The 21,480-nt window shown below is 42.9% G+C and overlaps 1 protein-coding gene and 1 pseudogene across 4 annotated transcripts in view; one reads left to right on the top strand and one right to left on the bottom strand.

Moving 5' to 3' along the window:
* Positions 1-21,480, bottom strand: part of ARMH3 (armadillo like helical domain containing 3) — a 186,506-nt gene that overhangs the window by 133,862 nt on the left and 31,164 nt on the right. For all 4 annotated transcript variants that reach the window (XM_040992253.1, XM_040992251.1, XM_040992250.1 and 1 more), the window contains 9 exons: positions 19,514-19,606; positions 17,999-18,073; positions 17,791-17,877; positions 11,285-11,341; positions 10,145-10,188; positions 8,622-8,682; positions 6,341-6,387; positions 4,783-4,858; positions 1,492-1,585 (listed from right to left, as the gene is read on the bottom strand). In XM_040992253.1, coding sequence (XP_040848187.1) covers positions 1,492-1,585; positions 4,783-4,858; positions 6,341-6,387; positions 8,622-8,682; positions 10,145-10,188; positions 11,285-11,341; positions 17,791-17,877; positions 17,999-18,073; positions 19,514-19,606 — 634 coding nt within the window. The remainder of the gene's footprint in view (positions 1-1,491; positions 1,586-4,782; positions 4,859-6,340; positions 6,388-8,621; positions 8,683-10,144; positions 10,189-11,284; positions 11,342-17,790; positions 17,878-17,998; positions 18,074-19,513; positions 19,607-21,480) is intronic.
* On the top strand, positions 9,238-9,507 carry LOC121164217 (annotated as a pseudogene).

The raw sequence follows: 21,480 nt of genomic DNA, 5'->3' as shown, positions 1-21,480 counted from the left end.
CACCTGTTCTGGCATAGTGTGTTAAGTCATCACCTGCAATGCCAGCATCCCATATGAGTGCCGGTTCAAGTCCTGGCTGCTCCACTTCGGGTCTAGCTGTCCACTAGTGCACGTGAGAAAGCAATGGAAAGTGAATCAATATCTTGGGTCCCTACAGCCACATGAGAGACCAGCATGAAGTTCTTGGCAGCCTGGCTCAGCTGTGGCCCTTGTGGCCACTTGAGTGAGTCTGCTATCCCCTTTTCCCTCTGTATCACTGCCTTTCAAATTAAAATATATATATATTTGTTATATATATACTTTATATATATAACAATATATAACATGTAACAATATATAATAATATATGTTATATAATATATATTATATATATTATATACATTATATATATATATTTGTTGTTTAGAAAAATGCTTTACAAGTTAAAAAAGCAAAAAGGATGCACAATCTTCAATATCCCTGGAACTCCCAATTACAATACACTCTCAGTCTGACAGTTCTTCTTTTTTTTTCCCTCAAAGATTTACTTATTTTCATTGGAAATTCAGATATACATATAGGAAGAGAGACAGAGAAAAAGATCTTCTGCCCATTGATTCACTCCCGAAGTGACCACAACAGCTGCTGCTGAGCTGGTCCGAAGCCAGAAGCCAGGAGCTTCTTCTATATCTCCCATGTAGGTGCAGGATCCCAAGGCTTTGGGTCATTCTCAACTGCTTTCCCAGGCCACAAGCAGGGAGCTAGATGGGAAGTGGAGCTGCCAGGATTAGAACCAGCGCCCACATGGGATCCTTGAGCATGCAAGGCAAGCACTTCAACCTAGACTACCACACTGGGTCCCCAATCTGACATTTATAAGTGAAGCAGGGGGAATAGACACTCAACAGTGACTGAATCCAGGTTCCCTTTTTGTTCATTTATTCAGCAAATATTTACAAAGCAATTGCCATGAGAGGCACTATGCTGAACACACAGACATAGATGGTTCCTGTGGTGATTCTATCGTCTGGGTCCTTTGCAGCCACACTCACTAAGCTTAGGCAAAGCATTGTTTCTCCCCACCTCAGTTCCCTTGTCTGTCAAATGGTAACGTGAGACAGCACCACTAGTCAACACTTGCTTCATTGCGTCACTAATACAGAGTGATATTTCTTACAGAACATCTCCTCGGGGCCTCACTTGGACCCCATGGCTTGCAAGACAAGCTTCACAGCCCCCTTAGGCCCCTTTCAGATCCAGCATTCCAGGGATCTACCACCATTTTCTGAGGAACACAGGTTAGCATTCCATAGCTTCTCACACATAAAAAAGCACTTGACTACCATTTCCAGAGTTTTCTTTGCAACTTCAAGTGTCCTGAGGGAGAGTACTACACACTTATTTCTTAACCGAAATAATTAACAACTATGTACTTGGTTCAGCGTTGCTCTGCTCACCCTGAGAGGCCCACAATTAGATGAATCAAGAACACAAAGCAGGTGGTGAGCTCACCATCAGAAGACGGGGGAGTGGTCCCAAGTGGTGTGACTGGGGTTGTTGGAGCAGGACTGACAGGGGCCGTCACCAAGCCCATTTCCGGATGACTCTGAAAGAGGATACAGACGGGTAAGAAAGCACTAAGTCCAGTCCTCCCTGAGTATCCTCTGTAAAATATCCTTACTAGCATTTCTGGCCTAATTAGAAAGCTCACTGAGGAAGGTCTTCTTGTGCATCTAAGTCCCATCAGCATCTGAAGCTTGCCAATCTCGAACAAGAAGCTCTGTGGGCCAGCTTTCTTTAAGCAATTATGTTTACATTATATAACTTGTTCTTCAGACCCATATGAATAAATAACTGGAATAAACAAATCCACAAAATTATTCTACAAAAATAAGGCATTTGCAGTTCTCTCCAGTTTGGGGGAAAGAGACTAAACTCACTGACACACTCCATAGGCTGTTCCAATTATCATAATTGACTAATAGTTGTAGAAGAAACAAAGGAGATTCCAGGAACCATGACAAGAGCAGTGGAAACGACAGCCTTCCAAGTCCCCAACAAACAGAATGTGTGGGACAGAAACACAGAGAGTGGCAGACACCAGGAAGGCCCCAAACAGGTGACTTCTCTGTTCTTGACCTCCCCTAGCCTATCCGCCAGATTAGCATTGTCATTGGAAAGTGAAACTGCAGAGTGGCTCTTCTTGCCTTACACACAAAAACCAGCCAATGTCCGATGGAGTAGATTTCCAAATCAGCCCAGATTTTTAAACAAGATTTTTCCATTAAAACTAGAATCAGTGGATTCCATAGGAATCTGCCCTTTAAGGCAAAGGCACAAGCAAACTTTCCTCCAAAAGAAATCTACATACATATTTTATACAGTGAACCTTAAAGGTAAAAACACTATGAATTTTTCAAGACAGCTTTCCTGAACTTCAGTTCTCAGCCTATTTTAGCTCCCTCCTGTGCAGGCTACTGGGGAAATCCCTCAGGCATGTGACCCCCCTCACTTAGAATTCCACGGCTTCCTGCTTTTAACATTTGCAGATAATTTTTTCTGTTAAAAGCTAACCTTTTGCTGGACAAGATATTTTTCACTTTTCTAGAAATTGGTGAGATAATCAGTTAAGCGACTTGGCCTATTTTACGTCTGATTTTAATTCTACTATGGTTTAGAAAAAAAGAAAGCCTAATATAAAAATCCAGATGGCAGATAATGCCAGGGGATTTCTAGGGAGCAAAACGAAGCAATCATGACTCATTCAGGTTAACAGGATTAGCAAACTGGTCAAAACCATCAACTTGGCCACTCACGAGACCCCCTACGTCAGCACCAGACAGAAACACACACCCCTGAGGACGGCACAAGGCACTAATGTCACTAGCTCCTGCGAAGGCAAAGCAGGGTTTAGACCACACAGTCACAGATGCTTCTTCTTTCCCTTGGAAATAAGACACATTCTAAATATCAGCCCAGTCATCTACTTTCATCAAAGTTTAGTATTCTGGGATGATATCCTGCATTACCCACAACTATAAGGAAGTCCTCAGGGTTCCATTTCAACATCAGTCACTAAATGACACTGTACCTTCTCAGGTCCACCTTACAGCAAAGCAAAATCCAGACAAAATTCACATCAGCATCACAGCCTGCTCACCTGGGGCCAGCTTTTAGCTTTTCTAGCACAGCTATTTCATTAGCAAACCACCTACTTCTAACACATAACTATCTAGCAAGATCATTTAAATTAATCTGTCCAACATGAAAAACTGTCACCAGCAAAAAGCTTTATCTTTTGGGTCTTTAAGAAAAAAGTTCTGTGTCCAGCATGATGTTCAGTGGCTGAATCCTCGCCTTGCATCAGCCAGAACCGCATATGGGCACCAGTTTGTGTACCACCTGCTTGACTTCCCATCCTGCTCTCTGCTTGTGGCCTGAGGAAGCATTGGAGGATGCTCCAAAGCCTTGGGACCCTGCACCAGATTAGGAGACCCAGAAGAAGTTCCTGGCTCTTGGCTTTGTGTCAGCTCGTCTCAATCATTGCAGACACTTGGGAAGTGAACCAGCAGATGGAAGATCTTTCTGTCTCTCCTTCTCTCTGTATATCTGTCTTTCCAGTAAAAATAAATCTTAAATAAAAATAAACATTAAAAAATAGTAAGTTCTTCACCAACGACGCTTGCTGGCGAGGATGCGGGGAAAAGGGAACCCTACTCCACTGCTGGTGGAGCTGCAAATTGGTACAGCCTTTATGGAAATCAGTCTGGAGAACACTCAAACAACTCAAAATCTGCATACCATATGACCCAGCAATTGCACTCCTAGGAATATATCCAAAACACCTGTTTTACGACAAACCAACATGCATCCCTATGTTCATAGCAGCACAATCAGTAATTGCAAAAACATGGAAGCAACTGAAATACCCATCAGCAGAAGATTGGATAAGAAAGCTTTGGTTCATCTACTCCATGGAATACTACTCAGCTATTAAAAAAAACAAAATGCAGTTCTTTGTGGCTAAATGGGCCCAACTGGAAACTATAATGCTAAGGGAAATGAGCGAATCCCAAAAGATTAGATACCACATGTTTGCCCTGATTTAACTTGTAATTTTTGTTTGGTTGTTGGTCATTTTTTGAACCTGTCATTGATACTGTCTCAACCCAGATGTTTCGAAGAATGGAACTCGCATTATTTTCAACATATTGTTTACCCAATACTATGTCAATTAATTCCATAATGTTGTATATTGATACTGAGGTTTTGTTGGGGCTTTTAACTGACCGGATCTTTACTCTGTTAGCCCTATCTTCAGACTAGAGAAGGTCTCCCCAAGAGGCCACTGAACTTATCTGGACAATAAGACGCTGGACTTTATGCTAGATATGTGTTTGCAAGGAACGAATCTCAACTGAACTTGAACTGTGGTTATGCAACAAGGTGGAGGAATCCACCATGGGGGGAGGGGTATGGGAGGGGTGGGGGGAATCCCCAGTGCCTATAAAACTGTATCACATAATACAATGTTAACAACAATAAAAAAGAAAAAAAAAATAGTAAGTTCTTACTGTATGCTCTTTCAAAACACTCACTGTGAGGCACAACTTCACTTATAAATACTCAAAGTACTCCAAGAGCTTCATGCAGGTAGCCAGAACATTAAAGCCACTATTACGGACAACTTACAACTCAGTGTCTCCCATGTGCCAAACTGAACCTCCCAGATGGGCTTTTCAAAGGAATATATCTATATAAAATTCAAGGAAAGAAAGAATTAGGATTTTTAATATAACCAACCTGAGCTAGAACTGTGATGAAGTTGCGATTTAAATGAACTGCTTCATAAAGTGCTAGAAGAATAGCCTCATTGGTTCTAAAGAAAAAGAGAATAAATTGCAGTGACTTAGAGTGAACACAAGTTAAACATCAGGATATAATTCTATCTGACTTATCTAGCCCTTTGGGTTCCTAACGCTCCATATACATAAGCATATTGAGCTGGTGGGGAGGTGCTGCATTATGGAACAACAGATGCTACCATCTATGATGCTGGCCTCTTATATGGGCACTAGTTTGTGTCCTAGCTGCTCCACTTTTGATCCAGCTCCCTGCTAATGGCCTGAAAGAGCAGCAAAAGATAGCCCAAGTGTTTGGACCTTGCCATCCACATGGGAGACATGGCTGGCCCTGGCCATTAAAGCCACCTGGGGAATGAACTGGCAAATGAAAGATTCTCTCTCTTCTCTCTCTCTCCTTCATTCCCTTCCTCTCTCCTTCCCTCTCCATTTCTGCAGCTCTGACTTTAAAAATAAATAAATCTTAAGGCAAAAGAATGTAGAGGTCAGTAGCCATATGGAGTAATGCTACTGCCTGCAATGTAGACATCCCGTATGGGTGCAAGTTTGTATCCCAACTGTTCCACTTCTGGTCCAGCTCCCTGTGAGTAGCCTGGGAAAAGCAATGGAAGATGGCCTAAGTGCGTGACTGCCACCACATGGGAGACCCAGATGGAGCTCATGGCTTCCGTCTGACCCAGGGCTAGCCGCTACAACCCTCTGAGGAGTAAAGTAGCAGATGAGGGTCTCTCTGTCACCGTGTCTCTCCTGGAATCTCTGTAATTCTTTCAAATAAATAAATCTTTAATATATACATACATATATTGAGGCATTAATTGTAATTCCTGAAGATCAGTTCTTATCTACTTCACCTACTATCCCACCTCACTTTTCCACCCCTAATGTTGTTAACTCCTCAGCTGGTTTAGGTACTCAGCCCTCTTTGTTTCTTTCCAGTGGAGGTGCTAACAGTTTTTTGGCTTCATGAAGTCTATACATGTAAGATAAAGGAAAAGACTTCTAAAGGTTTTTTTTTTTTTCACTGTGTTGGCAGTGAAAATCTGAGCAAATGAAGACTTAAGGTGGATATGTCAACCAGTGGATTCTGCAGTGATTTCATCGTGCTTGGTATGGCGAAACTGGCAGCAATTCAGAACTGTTGAATTATCAAAACCACTTGAGCAGGATCCTCGGAGCATGCCCCACATCGGGAACCTGGGACGGGGAAGGCTGGGGGGGCTTCTCCCTTTCTCTCTCCCTTTATCCCAAATACAGAAAAATAATAATGATGAGGAGGAGGAGGAGGATGTAGAAACAATAGTCTTACCCACTTTCCTATAGCCCTTGACCATTTGTAAAGATTGTCAAAATAAAAAAAAAATTTTTTTAAATTAAACCCAAAGAAATATTTAATAAACGGAGGGAAAATAATTAGCAAGAGGTAATGTTTCAAACTCTTATATCCAGGGGCTCAGCCCACAGTGAAGTCAGATTCCCACCCAAGTACGTCAGGCACTTACTGCACGGAGATTTTCTCATGGGCGTCTGCTATGAACATGCTGCCCACCTGTGGAGAAAACGGGCATTGCAGACCTACAGCACAGAGCATGAGGTGCTCCTGTGCCTTTCATCCCTGCTTCCGGCACAGGAACTGTTAATTCTGCCCCACCAACCTCATACCAAAAACTACCCTGTGAAAGTCTTTACAAGACTCATAGAGTAATGAAGAAAATCAGAAGAACCCTACTAATTCAACTTCCCTTGAAGGCCCAAAAGCAAAAATCCCAGTACTTTTCATCCAGTTTTCATTTCAGTTTGAAGTTCCCTTACTCTGATGATAAGCAAACTCAATGAGCACATCCTCACTGCATCTCTCTTGGAAGTCACTTGTGGTTGTGAATTAACTCGGGAAGAATGCCACAGAAAACAGACGGAGCTGTCTGCACGGGTATACTATGGTCTCAGACCACAGAGGTCTATCTCTTCCCTTCAGATTACAAAAACTTTAGTTTGTATCCTTATCCAAGTAAGCAAATTAGTAAGTGGATATGCCACTTTTTAACACGTGTGGTATCAGATCAAGGAAGGTGCTCTCCTTCCTAAAAAATATCTTTTCCACCTGCTCACTGATGCCCAAAGTTATGCAACAGAAGCTTTAATGGTCTGATAAATCTTTCCTCTGGTAGCAATATAATTCTAACTCATTTAATGAAGCATCAATGCGAAACTCATACTTCTCTACCCTCAGAAAAACTACACTGGGTATGGTTCAGGGTTAAAATTAATCAGGTCCTTTCCTGGGAGTGAGCTCTGAAAACTGAAAAAAGTATAATGACACATGGGACAAAAAGTGCTAAGGAGAGTTGGGGCTGTCTCTTGCGATAAATTCAAAAGCTCTCCTGGCCTAGGGCAGATAATTTGGTCACTAATGTCCAAGAAGACATCCTAGATTCTTCTGCCTAGATTCTAGGACTTCTCAGATTTTTCTCTTAAGAACTAGTTAGGGGGAGGGAGGAGTGGCACCATGGCATACTAATTTAAGTCTCCACCTGCAGTGCCAGCATCTCATACTGGCACTGGTTCAAGTCCCAGCTGCTTCACTTCTGATCCTGTCCCCTGAAAATGGCCTAAGGACGCACCAGCAACGGTCCAAGACCTTGGGTCTTGACACCCACACAGGAGACTCAGAAGAAGCTCCAGGTTCCTGGTTTCAGACCAGCCTAGCTCAAGCTGCTGTGACCACTTGGGCAGTAAACCAACAGATGAAAGATCTGCCTCTCCTTCTCTCAGTAACTCAGCCTTTGAAATAAAAACAAATGCATCTTTGAAAAAAAATATTAGTCCTTAGGGCTTGTGCAAAGTGCACTATGCTGCTGCCTGTAGGACTAGCATCCTAAGAGTACCAGTTTGTGTACCAGCAGCTCCACTTCTCATCCAGCTCCCTGCTAAGGTACCGGGAAAAGCAACAGAGAATGGCCCAAGTCCCTGGACTCCTGCCACCCAAGTGGAAGACCCAGAAGATGCTCCTGACCCCTGGCTTGGCCTGGCCCAGCCTGGATCACTTTGTTCTGGAGGAGTGACTCCTAGATGGAAGATTTCTCTCAATTTCACTCTCTTCTGTCTCCTCTCTAACTCTGACTAGTGAATAGTAAATCTTACTAATTTTAAATCTTACTAATAGTAAATCTTGCTTACTAATGAACAGTAAATCTTAAAAAAAAAAAAAAATGTCCCACAGCATCAGGCCCAAAATGCTAAAACTTCCAGTGTAGAAAATCTTCAACCTTGCCCTGTAGTCTTGTCAACTGAACCAATAACTTCCTAACCCTTGGCCCTCTCAGCCCAGATCTTAAGTGTTTGGAAGAATGGCTTAGAGGCACTTGAACAAGCCTTAAACTCCAAGACCAACTATTGGGGACCAAATGGCCATAGCATACAGCAAAGGAACCCATAGGTTCCTTTGGATTGAAGCTTAACCCCTCCCATTCTGGGTTCCACAGGCTCAGTGCTTGAAGAAGCAAAAGCTGGCTTAACAGAACTTTTCTTCATTCTTCAATTGATCCAGTAACTTGAAGAAACAATTCAGCCCCACAGAAATCAAAACTTTCCTTTCCCTCATCTCATTTGGCTTTGGCATTTACTAGAGGAGATTCGGTGCCCATGACATCATGAGGGGAAAATCTTTCTCCCCTCATCCTGCCTTGTCCCCACCAGTTGAACTTCCAAACCCTGATTCACCTGCCCCAGCAGATCTTATTTCAGAGCAAGGAGGGGAAAGGAAAACAAACAGGTGGGACTTACCATGTTTGTTAAAGCAGAAAAGAAACCACTCTGGTGCTCTTCTTCTTTATCTTTATACTGCCTGAAAAAAAGGAGCTAAATTCAACTTGAGGATTATTTATCAAGTTTTTGTCCTTGACATTCCAGGTAATCAGAGCAAGGAAGTCTCAAGAGTCCCCGACTCCAGAAAATGACATTCTGACCATGCATGGTTATACCTGTATAACACACTAACTGAACGAGCCTGTTTATAGATGGAAAACTGGTTTAAGTGTTATGCAATATCTGTAATGAAATACCAATCAGAAATCACTTAACTGCTTAGACTGAAGATGAACACTAACCTGGTAGTTATACTCCCTCAGTTTTTAAAGCAATCGTGCTAAAGCCATCAAGCCAACCTAGAGCAAACACAGTGACTCACAGCTATACTCCTAAAGACTTAGACTGGGCAAGAGAACTCCACCCAAGAACTCCAACAAACCAGTTCCCTACTCAACCAATTCAACTGAAAATTAAACCCTTCCCCGTATACACTGTACAGAGCCGACAGCCTTCCTCCAACAGGAGGTGGAACTTTACTGGAGAGAGGAAAGGCTGGCTTGTTTGGAACCTTGCTGTGAGTTCCTGCTGGTAGATGGCTTCTTCGAAGTTGCCAAGGCAAATGGAAGGAGTCAAGACCGAGAACAATAATCATATTAATTTGAAGGTGGTGGGGCAGGATGGTTCTGACATGCAATTTAAAAGTAAAAGGCATATCCCACTTAGTAAACCAATGAAAGCTTATTGCGAACGACAGCGTTTGTCAATGAGGCAGATCAGATTCTGATTTGATGGACAGCCAATCAACGAATCAGATACACCTGCAATGGATGTGTTCCAGCAGCAGACAGGAGGTGTCTACTAAGGGGAACCTGCTGCTTTCCTTCACAACTTTTCTCACAGACCAAGCACACATTCTCAATTAGAAACGGCAACTGGGTTCCATCACTGACTACTACAGTATGGTTTCTCTATTCTTTCATTGTTCGCTTCCCCCGTTCCTTTATTGTACATAAAGTAACTGGTGTATGTGCACAATCATATTGCATTTTTTCTTTCTCTTTGTTTTCTTTTTTTCTTACTAAATGGCTAATGGTATGTCTGATTGACATCAGATGGAGATGGAGAGGGGAGATGTACTGGTTCCGTGACAATGCCCGTTCTCCATTGTGGCATGCTCATTCAGCTCTTATCTTTATATTCCAGTAAGTTATTTTGCTCCCACTGTTTTAACAAAAACCCAACAACATAAAAATCCTTGCATACTTTGATTGGAGAATTTTAATGTTTTTCATTTATCATTGTAAAACCAAGGACAATTTTATAACTTTTTTGTACGTAGCTGTTACATGTAGGGCTACATGTCTTAAGTAGTGGTAAATTACTCTTAAAAAAAATGAATCCTAGATAGTTTTCTCCTTCAAGTGAAGTACCCTGTTGTTTAAATAAACTTCTTGTTTAAAAAAAAATCAAGCCCTTCCCTTCAAAAAAGATGGACATACCTGTTGTATTCAGATAAAGCCTGAGCAATCACAAGTCCCATGCCCTGGAAGAGAAAAGGTAGCACAGGTGAGATAAGCAAGCAGTTTTTGGGGGGCTGTTGGGGAAATGCTGTGATTGGGCCAAGGAGAACACAATTTACACGTCCACGGTTTATGTCCAAGAATCACTGCCTAGAAGTTGGCAACAACCATGGCAATTCTGAGGGGCATGGTCAAAGTATCAAAAGGAACTTCTTTGGGAAGATTTTTCTCATCAAATTGTCTTACTTAATGGTCCTGTATACAATTAAAATTCAGTAGCAAGGGCAAAGGGGACCAACTCAGATTAATGGTGATTTTACAAGCATCATTTTCATCTCAAAAGGAAAGGCTTGAGTTAAAATCTTGAAACAAAAAGCTCTCTTCTGTCTCCAAACTAGCCACAATAACAGTTGGTGAGTCTCATGCTAAATGAGAGCACAGAGTCCACAGCAAACAGAAAGTGTGAAGGGAAGAAGCATCAAAACAAGCTATGGTGACTTATCAACGCTCCCAGGAACTGGAAAGCACATAGCCCAAAGATCACCGAAGGCCACCAGGATGAGTAATGCGTGCCTTTTCCTCCAAAGTAAAATCAGAAGAGAAGAGGTAGGAACTAAAAGGCAAAAAGCCAGACAGCCAGTCATCTTCTTCCCCTCTATATCCAGAGATCATACGTTACATCCCAAACATTCAAGAAAATATATAGCAGAAATATATCATTCTGGTATGTTTCAGCTTCACCAAGTTGGCTATAAATACTGCCTAGCTAGTTCGACAAGGTCTTTGCAATCATTTAGTCAGCTAAGTTTTCTTATTCTTGGAATATGGAACTTAGTGACTTTATAGAAAAAAAAATCAAACTCAGCAGACTACAACATGAAATAACACCAACTACTTTGACAATTAGCAAGAAAATGCACCCCTCAAACCTTCCTAGACTGATGGTAAGAATTCAATAAGACAGTTGCACTTATGCTCTCAGAAGAAATATCAACTCACTCTTTGTAGCCCAGTAAAATCAACACAATAGCTCTGTGCTCTCTGTTCTAAATGTCCAATGAAAGTCAAACCACTGAGCATAGGTAAGCATTGGCAAACCTCATGTGTCCAGATACTCACATTAAGTGTGGCCTCATCATCCACAATAGACAGCTTCACAATATAAGGATTCACAGACTGTTAAACAAAAGAAGAAAGTCAAGGTAAGTGTGACCTTAAGTAAGAAAGTCCATGAGGAATTTAACAAAGTGTTAACAAAAATGTTTCTAGATGGCCCTCTGTTTATAGCGAAGTTCCTGATACCCAGGCGAAATCTCTCCTGAGTGCTCCCCCCCATTTTCTCTCTCATGTCCAGTAAGTCTCTCTTGATGTGTATGGGCATTCACCAAGTTCACATCACACACACACACACACACACACACACACACACACCCCTAGTTCTGTTCTATCTGCATCTCCACGAAGCTAAATGAGTTCAGGCCTGTATCTACCTGCTTTCCCATTTTTCCCTCTTACTTGTTTCTAAAAAGTAAGTGAACACTCTGTAAAACTCACTTTGTGCTACCCTACCAGGCCCACAGGGAGGACTATCTTTGGGGAAACATAAAGGCTGCTTTGCCATCAGGCACACATTTATAAGTTGCTAACTTACATTCTCATCCCAAAGGCTCCCTAACCATTCCACAAACTATATGCAAGGACTGATTCACCCACCCATAAAATAAAGCCACCTTGGGGGTGGGAAGAGGCAGCTGCCTAACAGCCAGAGAGGCCATTTATGGAAATCTAATGCCCACATAACACTGCAGGGGGAAAGGGAAAAAAAAATTTAATTACCTAAACAACAATCTGGTCAGGACCTGGGATTTAATGATTGTCCCATCTCCTACAGTGGAAGATTCCGTGAATTTTTCCAGACCCGTTCTCAGCTAGGTAGCATATGGAAATGGACATATATTCTAAACTCATTAAGTAACTGGATCATCTTTTACAAGTGGAATGAGAACCAACGACCTACTACTCACCTTGAAAGCATCATACCCAAAGGATGTGAGGAAAGATCCCATATGAGATCAGGCACCAATTCTAACCCAAGGGAGGGAAGCAACAATAGTTCTCAAATTGGCAGTTTTACAACTACCAGGAAAACTCATTACTAAGAAACTAGAAGACTTAACTGAAAGGCTAGCCCCCCACACAGACTTCATTTAATCAAGTTTCTGAGGGCCCCTTTTGCATGTCAATGGAGAACAGGAAAACAGATAGACTTGCTTTTTAATAACCCAAACGCGTATAATTTATACCCTCTACTCAATGAGACAGAACCCACTCTGCTTGTTCCTAGATTTGACAGTCAAAGTTCTCAACACGTTCCTATAACCCAAAGTCAAATTGTGCTGATACAAGCTGCAGACAGGACCAATGAAGCAGCTCCTTGGAAGAGAACATCAGCAGTCAGTTAACCCAGAGACATCACCATAATGAGAGCAACACGGGGAAAAGACATCTACATCTCTTGGTATAATTCTGGAAAGTCACTCATCTTCTCAAAGGTAGACCATAATACAGCTCATCCTGATGACTAATACAGAATACACTTCAGCAGACAATCAGAAAGGTAAGGGGCTAAAAGCAGAGGTTTGAGCTCTAGCTCCTCTATTTAGCGTGACAAGTTGGGCAGCTTCATGAAAATGAGTTTCAATTTCCACATCTGTAAAATGGCGATACTTTCTTCCTTTTCATTAAGCTTAAGGCCTAAATGAAACGAAACACATAAACTACACCTGAGAAAGGTTCACTGAGAGAGAAAGAGAGAGTCATGTAACAATTCTGCAATTTCTGGGAAATTGAGTAGGTGGGGTTTGAGTCACTATATTCCCATTTGACCAACCTGGAAGGCTAAATCTTGCTGCTGTGACAACTTCTATGCCACTGGACAACTCGACACATCTGTAGTGCTGGCCACTATTTAAAACTAAAAGCAATCTACTTCATACCTACCAAACAAAATCATTATAAATGTGGAAAGCCTTTACTGGATCACTTTTCTTTGTCTGCTCTTTTAAGCTGTGCTTTTTCTCTTTTTCATTGCTTCTCAAGACTTCTCTATCTGCTTAGATGAAATGACTAAAATATAGCGCATTATCTGAAAAGGAAGAACTATTTATTGACTACATAACATCTTTTTTTAAAAGATTTATTTATTTTATTGGAAAGGCCGATGTACAGAGAGGAGGAGAGACAGAGAGGAAGATCTTCCATCTGATCATTCACTCCCCAAGTGACCGCAATGGCCAGTGCTGCGCCAATCTGAAGCCAGGAGCCAGGAACTTCTTTCCGGGTCTCCCATGCGGGTGCAGGGTCCCAAAGCTTTGGGCTGTCCTCCACTACTGCTTTCCCAGGGCACAAGCAGGGAGCTGGATGGGAAGTGGAGCTGCTGGGATTAGAACTGGCACCCGTATGGGATCCTGGAGCGTTCAAGGCGAGGACCTTAACCATTACGCTATCGTGCCAGGCCCAACATTTTTTTCATCATTTTTTTTTAAAGATTTATTTTTATTCTATTGGAAAGGCAGATATACAGAGAGGAGAGACAGAGAGGAAGATCTTCCGTCCGATGATTCACTCCCCAAGTGAGCGCAACGGCCGATGCTATGCCAGTCTGAAGCCAGGAGCCTCTTCCGGGTCTCCCACACGGGTGCAGGGTGCCAAAGCTTTGGGCCGTCCTTGACTGCTTTCCCGGGCCACAGGCAGGGAGCTGGAAGGGAAGCGGGGCTGCAGGGATAGAACCGGCGGCCATATGGGATCCCAGGCGTGCAATGTGAGGACCTTAACCACTTGCGCCACTGCGCCGGGCCCTTTTTCATCATTTTTTAAAGATTTATTTTATTTGTTTGAAAATCACAGTTACAGAAAAGAAGAGAGATCCGTCCACTCTTTGGTTGCGCCAGGCCAAAGCCAGGAGCTCCTTTCAGGTCTCTCTCATGGGTGTAGGGGCCCAGACACTTGAGCCATCTTCTGCTGTTTTACAAGGTGGATTACCCAGGAGCTGGACTGGAAGTACAGCACCCAGGACTTGAACCAGTGCCCATCTAGGATGCTGGCATTGCAGGTGGTAGTTTTATCCACTATACTATGATGCTAACTCAAATTGGTTCTAATGCTTAAGTTCAATACCTGATTTGCACGCTTTGTGCTTAGCTGGACACCCACCCTCTCTAGAGCCTCTGCCTCTTTCTGGGAATTATAAACTTTCCATATTGATCACAAACTGATTATGGAGGTAGCTAACCCTTACACACTTCCCATATTAGTTTGCACAGAATTCCAGCACCTTTTGGGTTTTTACTATGTATAACTGAAATTCCTCATGTTCCTACCAAAAAAACTTCTTGCTTATGGTCACTAGGCTTCCCTAATGGTTTCTGGGGAATGACTTATATCAAAAGCTGCAAAATCCACATAAATTATGCCTGTCAGCTCACCTTCACCCACTATATTAATTCTTCTGAGGGCTTCTGACAGACTAGAGATGCGTGCCTCACTCCAGATACATAATTTTCTCCAGTTCCTTGGCCATGTTCAATTTTTCAGGTTGACATTTCAGAGAGCCCTACTGAGCTAAACTAGGGTTCAATTCACATTTACAGAACCCAAGTTATTGCCTCCAAGTGGCCTACTTCCAGCTGAATGCTCCAAAAAAATTCATTACTGATGATGGCGCTTTCCTGTCACATATAACTCAACTCTCTTAAACTATCCTCAGCATTTTTCCTCAGCTATTTTTCTAGCTGTTGTAATAAGGCCCCAGAGGCTATTACACATGACAGATTATAATGGCTATCCCGCCAGCCTCCTCCAGATCACCAGTAAAACAGGTGTCAGTGATAAATTACATATTTATTAGCTCTACCCACCATTCATCAATTTCTCCCAATCAAAGTGATCAACTCAGGACAGCAGTGTGGTAGAGTGGGCAAAGCTGCTGCCTTGGAATCATGGGCATCCTAAATGGGCATGAGCCTCAGTCCTGACTACTCCACTTCCAATCCAGCTCCCTGCTAATAGCCTGGGAAACCAGTGGAAGACGACCCAAGCATTTGGGTCCCCTCTACTTTTGTGGGAGAGCCAAAAGAAACTTCTGGCTTTGGCCTTACCTAGTCCTGGCCACTGATATCATCTGGGGAGTAAATCAGCAGATAGAACGTATTTCTCTCTGCCTCTCCCCTCCTCTTTCTAATTCTGACTTTCAAATAAATAAATTCCTTTTAAAAAAGAAGAAAAAAATGAACAACTCTTGGTATATATAGCACATTAATACTGTTTCCCATATTCCAATTTCTCCTTGAGTGTCCCTTTCTCACAGCCTTTCCTTCTTCCAATTCTTGCCCAAGAATAAGCTCCAGATTCCGTGTTACTCCTCACCATTAACTTGGCCAAGCAAAGCCATGCTAGGAACTGCACCAAATATCAGTAAGTAAAGCTCCAGGAGCTCAGAAAAGAAAATCCTTTGCTCAGCTAACGCACTTCTCAAAGCACTGACACTCACTAAATAAAGAAAGTCAGGTTGTCTCAACGCAATGCCTTACTTCTGAGCTCACTAAACTACTGACAGTACCCAGAATTCAGTGCCAAATGTTTCCCATGCCTTGACGCGATCCTCCAGTAAGATCATGGTCTACCCTTCTTTTACATTTTTTTTAATCTTTTATTTTCTTTTCAATATTGTTTACATAGATGAAAGTGAAGTAAGTCCATGTGGGCCTATGATCAAGGTGGGGAGGTTCAGATACAGAGTAAGGTGGGTGAGACTAAACTTTGTTTTTCTTTCTCCTCTGTCTGCTGGGGCCATTTCCTTCACTTTTTGAGGAAAATCAAATACATATGCTAAGGGTCAACACCATAATGTAGAAAGCTAGGCCTCTACATGGGCACTGGTTTGTGTCCCAGCTGCTCCGCTTCTGAACCAGCTCCCTGTTTAGGGTCTGGGAAAGCAAAGGAGAATGGCCCAAGATCTTGTACCCATATGGAAGACCTGAAAGAGGGTACTGGATCCCAGCTTTGGCCTTTGAACCTTTTGGGGAGTGAACCAGTGAATACATGATCTCTTTGTCTTCTTCCCTCTGTAAAATCTGCCTTTCAAAATAAAAACCCTATTTTTCAAAATAAATACACCAGGTGTTTGGTTTCCAATTCTACTATTCATCATACTCAAACAGGGATTTTAAAAAAGATAACAAAAAAAAAAAGAAAAGAAAAAAAAAAGATAATAAAACAGGAGCTACCATTTGGCACAGGTTACATACCAAATGTGCCAAGACTTTGTTCCAGCTGTCTGCTGATGAGCAACCTAGGAAGCAGCTGGTGATGTTCGAGTATTTGGGTCTCTGCCATTCAATGTGGGAAACCAGATTGGGCTTCAAACTCCTAGCTCCGTCCTGATCCAACCTGGGACCCTACAGGCATTCGAAGAGTGAAACACCAGATGAAAGATGTGTGTGTGTGTGTGTGTGTGTGTGTGTGTGTGTGTGTGTGTGTGTGTGTGTGTGTGTGTGTGTGACAGTGTGTGTGTCTGCCTTGTAAATAAAACTGAATAAAAACTTCTGCAACATTTAGTAAAAAAATTTAATAAAAGAGATTCTTATCCCTATCCCTGCCAAAAGATTCTGATTCAGCATGGTGTGTCCAGAGTTAAAAGCTGAGACTATTTTTTTTCATTTATTTATTTATTTGAGAGGATGAGAAACAGAGACAGAAATAGAAATTCCTCTATCTGCTCCTTCACTCCAAAGTGCCTAAAACAGACAGAGCTGGTGCTGGCAAAAGCCAGGAGCTTGGAATGCAATCTGAGTCTCCTATGTGGGTGTTCGGGATTCAGAGTTACTTTGCATTATCAAGAAACTGGAATTGGGAACATCAGTGGGACTTAAAACACACACATCACACTACAGGAGGCAGTCACTGTAAGTCACATCCTAGCTGCTGTGCCAAATCCCCAACCCAAGAATCTCTGCTTTCTAAGTACTTCCTGGGTAATTCTAACAAGCTACGTTTGGGAACATGACATTAATGGGTACGACTTCCTTTGTTTAGCTAAAAGCTGTTCTACAGGATTCCTTTCAATAATGCTACATCCTCACTGCACTATGCATTCTGGAAAGGACTGTAAGAATTTGGTTTATAAGGCCCAGCACAGTGGCCTAGTGGCTAAAGTCCTTGCCATGAACGTGCCAGGATCCCATGTGGGCACTGGTTCTGGTCCCGGTGGCCTTGCTTCCCATCCAGCTCCCTGCTTGTGGCCTGGGAAAACAGTGGAGGACAGCCCAAAACCTTAGGACCCTGCACTCCCATGGGATACCCAGAAGAAGCTCCTAGTTTCTGGCTATGGATTGGCTCAGCTCCAATTGTTGCAGCACCTGGGGAATCATCGGTCAGAAGATCTTCCCCTCTGTCTCTCCTCCTCTCTGTATATCTTCCTTTTCAATAAAAATAAAACAAATCTTTAAAAAAAAACTTTTTATCATTTATTAAGAACATGTCTTGTAAATTAAACAAAGCCCTTTAGGAGTCACCTTGGGCAGGAAGATTATACAAAGCAACAACTTTCCATTGAGGAGTCTCCTTACCTCATATTTCCTATAATTCACCAACAAAGCCAAGAGGACAACAGCATCATACCCATGCTCTCTACGACTTGGGGGGTGGGAGAGGATCTGTAAGAAAAACCAGAAATACATGAATTCTAATTCCTGGTTCTTGGGAAAAACAGACCAATAAAATCTGAGGAGGTAATATAGCCATCGGAAAAAAACATTAACAAGAAAATTGCCTTACCTGTAAAATTGCTTCAAATATGCTGTTGATCATTACATATTCCAAGATAGTATTCTGGCTGATGTTATCTGTCACCTGGAAGCAATAATCAGGCCTTTTAAAGTCTGCTAAGTCTGCTAACACTCTGATTATCTCATGTGTATCTCCTAGCCTAGCATCTAAAAGGAACAGAAATATTTAGAAGAAACTACCAGAGACCAGTTCGGAAGCCTAGCGGCTAAAGTCCTCACCTTGCACATGCCAGGATCTGCTATGGGCACCGGTTCTAATCCTGGTGGCCCTGCTTCCCATCCAGCTCCCTGCTTGTGCCCTGGAAAAGCAGTCAAGGACGGCCCAAAGTCTTGGGACCCTGCATAGGCATGGGATATCTGAAAGAAGCTCCTGGCTCCTGGCTTCAATCAGCTCAGCTCTAGCCATTGTAGCCACTTGGGGAGTGAATCAATGGACGAAGATCTTCCTCTCTGTCTATCTGCCTTCCCAATAAAATTAAATAAATTTAAAAAAAAAAAGTAAGAAAAAAAGAACAAACTACGAGTACTTAGCACTTTCATAAGTACCCCAAAGGCACCAAACATTGAATAAAAAATCAACAAATTAAAATTTCCCTCGCCTTGAGGTTAAGACATGGCTTGGGATACTGGCATCTTCTCTCAGAGCGCCAGGGTGGAGGTTCTGGCTCCGTCCACAGTTCTAGTCTCCTAATGCACTACCTGACAGGAGGCTGCAACTGCTCCAGTACTTGAGTTCCACCCATTCAAGCCAGAGGCCTGGATTAACTTCCTGGCTCCAGGCTTCCAGCTCCAGCGTGACCCAGCTATTTGTGAGCATTTGGGAAGTGAAACAGCAGATCAGTATCTCTATTTCTGTGTCCCGCACATTGCTCTTCTCATATTAAACCAATAAATTTTTCAAAATTAAAAAAAAAAAAAAAGAAAGAAGCTTCCTAAAACTTTGAACTTGCTGTCACTTTGATGTCTTCACACAAGCATTTACTTCACAACTTCTTGGGTTCTATTCCTCAGATAGGTGCCGATTTCTAAATCAATCCAGCAGTCTTCAAGAAGCAGTATGGCAAAAGAACCACAAGAAGTAAATGCATAATATACCACCCTCCTCCCACTAGAAAGTAGAAAATACAGGCCAGCCAATCCCTTGTTATGAAATCAAAACCTGAACAAAATTATTCACAAATAAAACCATTTCCAAATGAGATTTAGGAGAAGGGCCAATCTGACAACCTTGAAGACAACATTTTTGTCCCAAAGTGACAAACAGCACGTAGCCTGAAGGCTGAAAAAGTCAGCAGTCACTCCCAAGAGCCACTTGGAGAATACACAAGTCCATGCAACACCCTTGTATACATTCAGAAACAAAGGGTTGATGCAATATCATAATCAAGAGCTTTTTTTTCTTCTTTTCTCTCTTCTCCCTTCTAACTTGGGGTTCAAGTATTTGAATAAACTAGCCACTGCTGTCAGTTAACAACCTTAGTAAACATACAGAGAGGTCACTTACAGTCACTAAGCAAAGGAGAAGTTTCAGACATAAACTCTTTAGACTTTCAGAACCTTCTGCACAAAGCAATGAATCCAAACTCTCCATCAGGTTCTGGAAAAGAGAATCATTAAACATTGAACCATACCAGAAACACCTACATCCTCATCCAACTCTCAGGTATGTTACACAAGGTAATGTAAATAACAAGGAAGCAACCACATCATTTCTCTAGGACTCAGCCCTGCAAGATTAGACAAAGAAAAAGATGACACTAAAGTCTAAAAGTTTTGGAAAAAGTAATTTAGAACAAGCACACAGCCCGTTGGCAAATCCAAGCACCAGAATACAGTGTGGGTCGGGGTCAGGCCAGGTTTGGTCAGAACATATACCAGTACATTATGGCTGGGACTTGGGGCCTACTGGGCTTAGCTAAGCTGTAACCCTCACCAGCATCAGCTGAATTGGGAGAGTCAAGCCGGCCCAGGCTACAGCATCCACTGGCAAATGCCAAGGCGAGGCAGCCCATGCCAGACTGGGCCATAGCACCCAACCAGCACAAGTGAGAACGAGGGAGGGAGGGGCAAAGCTGTGTCAGGAGCCGTGTACTAGAGCCACACTGAAGCCATTCTGAATATAAAACTATGGGCCAGTGGAAAACCCCCAGCTGGCTAGATGCTTGGGAAAGAGGTTATGAAGCTAATCACACGCTTAGCTTCAATTGTTTCTAGCAACTGTTTCAGAATGTGATTTATGCTGTACCTGCCGACATCTTGTCACTGATTACCTATGCTATTGTTGATATGCTGGTTACTATTGTTGATATGGTAGCTGCTCAAGAACAATCGGTCTTGAGACCATGGCTTGCGTCCCAGTTCCTCCTTTCCTCCCTGAGCCTTAGTTACTGAAGAATATAAAAACCCTCAATTAAAATCAATAAACTGACAGCTTGATCAGACATCCTGTCTTGCTGTCCATTCTCAGTGTCTCTTGTCCCCTTCATTCTCTCCTAGGTTGGTTGCGACCCCCGTTGACTGTCCTGCTGGGCGGGACAAAGCTGGTAGGGGGAAAGTGGAGGGCCCCCTGCTGGATCACCAATCCCACTGGAGACATTGAGTTGGGATGGGGGCAGACCAGACCAGGCAGGGCTACAACACCTGAAGGCCTCATGTAAGCTAGATCAAGGAAAACCCAGGCTGATCTGACTGTCTCAACTTGTGCAAACATAAATCAGAGTGGGTGAGGGTTGGTGAGGCTTTGCAGCAGCATCAGCTGGCAGATGTTGACACTGGTGGATTAATTCTGTAAAGCCAAACTGCAGAAATACCTGGTGAGTGCATGATCTGGGAGTGAGAGAGGACCTAGTAGGGAAATAGTGGGCACCTCCCTCCACTTCTACTGGAGAGCATGAAAATCAGGACTGCAGCAGCAGTGGCCAGACAGAACAGCACCTACCAGCATGTGTGTGGACTGGATAGCAGGGCTGGTTGGGTTGAACTAGGCTTCAATGCCCACTGACAAACATAAGAGCTGAATGGGATGTGGGACAGACTGGACCAGTCTGCTGTACATACTGGCAAGCACAGGAACCAGGGCAGGGGGCAGGCCTGGTGGGGGTTATTGCGGTTCGCTCCAACTAGGAAGCAGCTCCAACTGGTATGTGTAAGGGCCAAGTGTGTGGTGGGCAGGAGAATCAGGCAGGACTGCAATACCCCTTGGTTCTTGTGGAAGAAAGGGCTGGAAACAGAACTGACCCAGCAATTGCAATGACCAGCATGTACATAAGCTGATTGAGGGGTCAGACTGTGCTGAACCCTGTACAGGCAAGCACACACAAGAATCAGGTCTGGGATCACTAAAGATGAAGTTTCTTTGCAGAGCCCCCCAATTGAACTGCAGGACTCAGAACCCCAATCACAAAGAGAATTGCAGGTTCCATGGTCTGACCATGGAATGCATGTGTCAAAGCTGAGCCTCCTCAGAGGCTC

This window comes from Ochotona curzoniae, unplaced genomic scaffold (assembly GCF_017591425.1).
Source record: "Ochotona curzoniae isolate NIBS_2020 unplaced genomic scaffold, NIBS_Ocur_1.0 contig_66, whole genome shotgun sequence".
Lineage (NCBI taxonomy): Eukaryota > Metazoa > Chordata > Mammalia > Lagomorpha > Ochotonidae > Ochotona > Ochotona curzoniae.
This window is presented reverse-complemented; position numbering and strand designations above follow the sequence as displayed.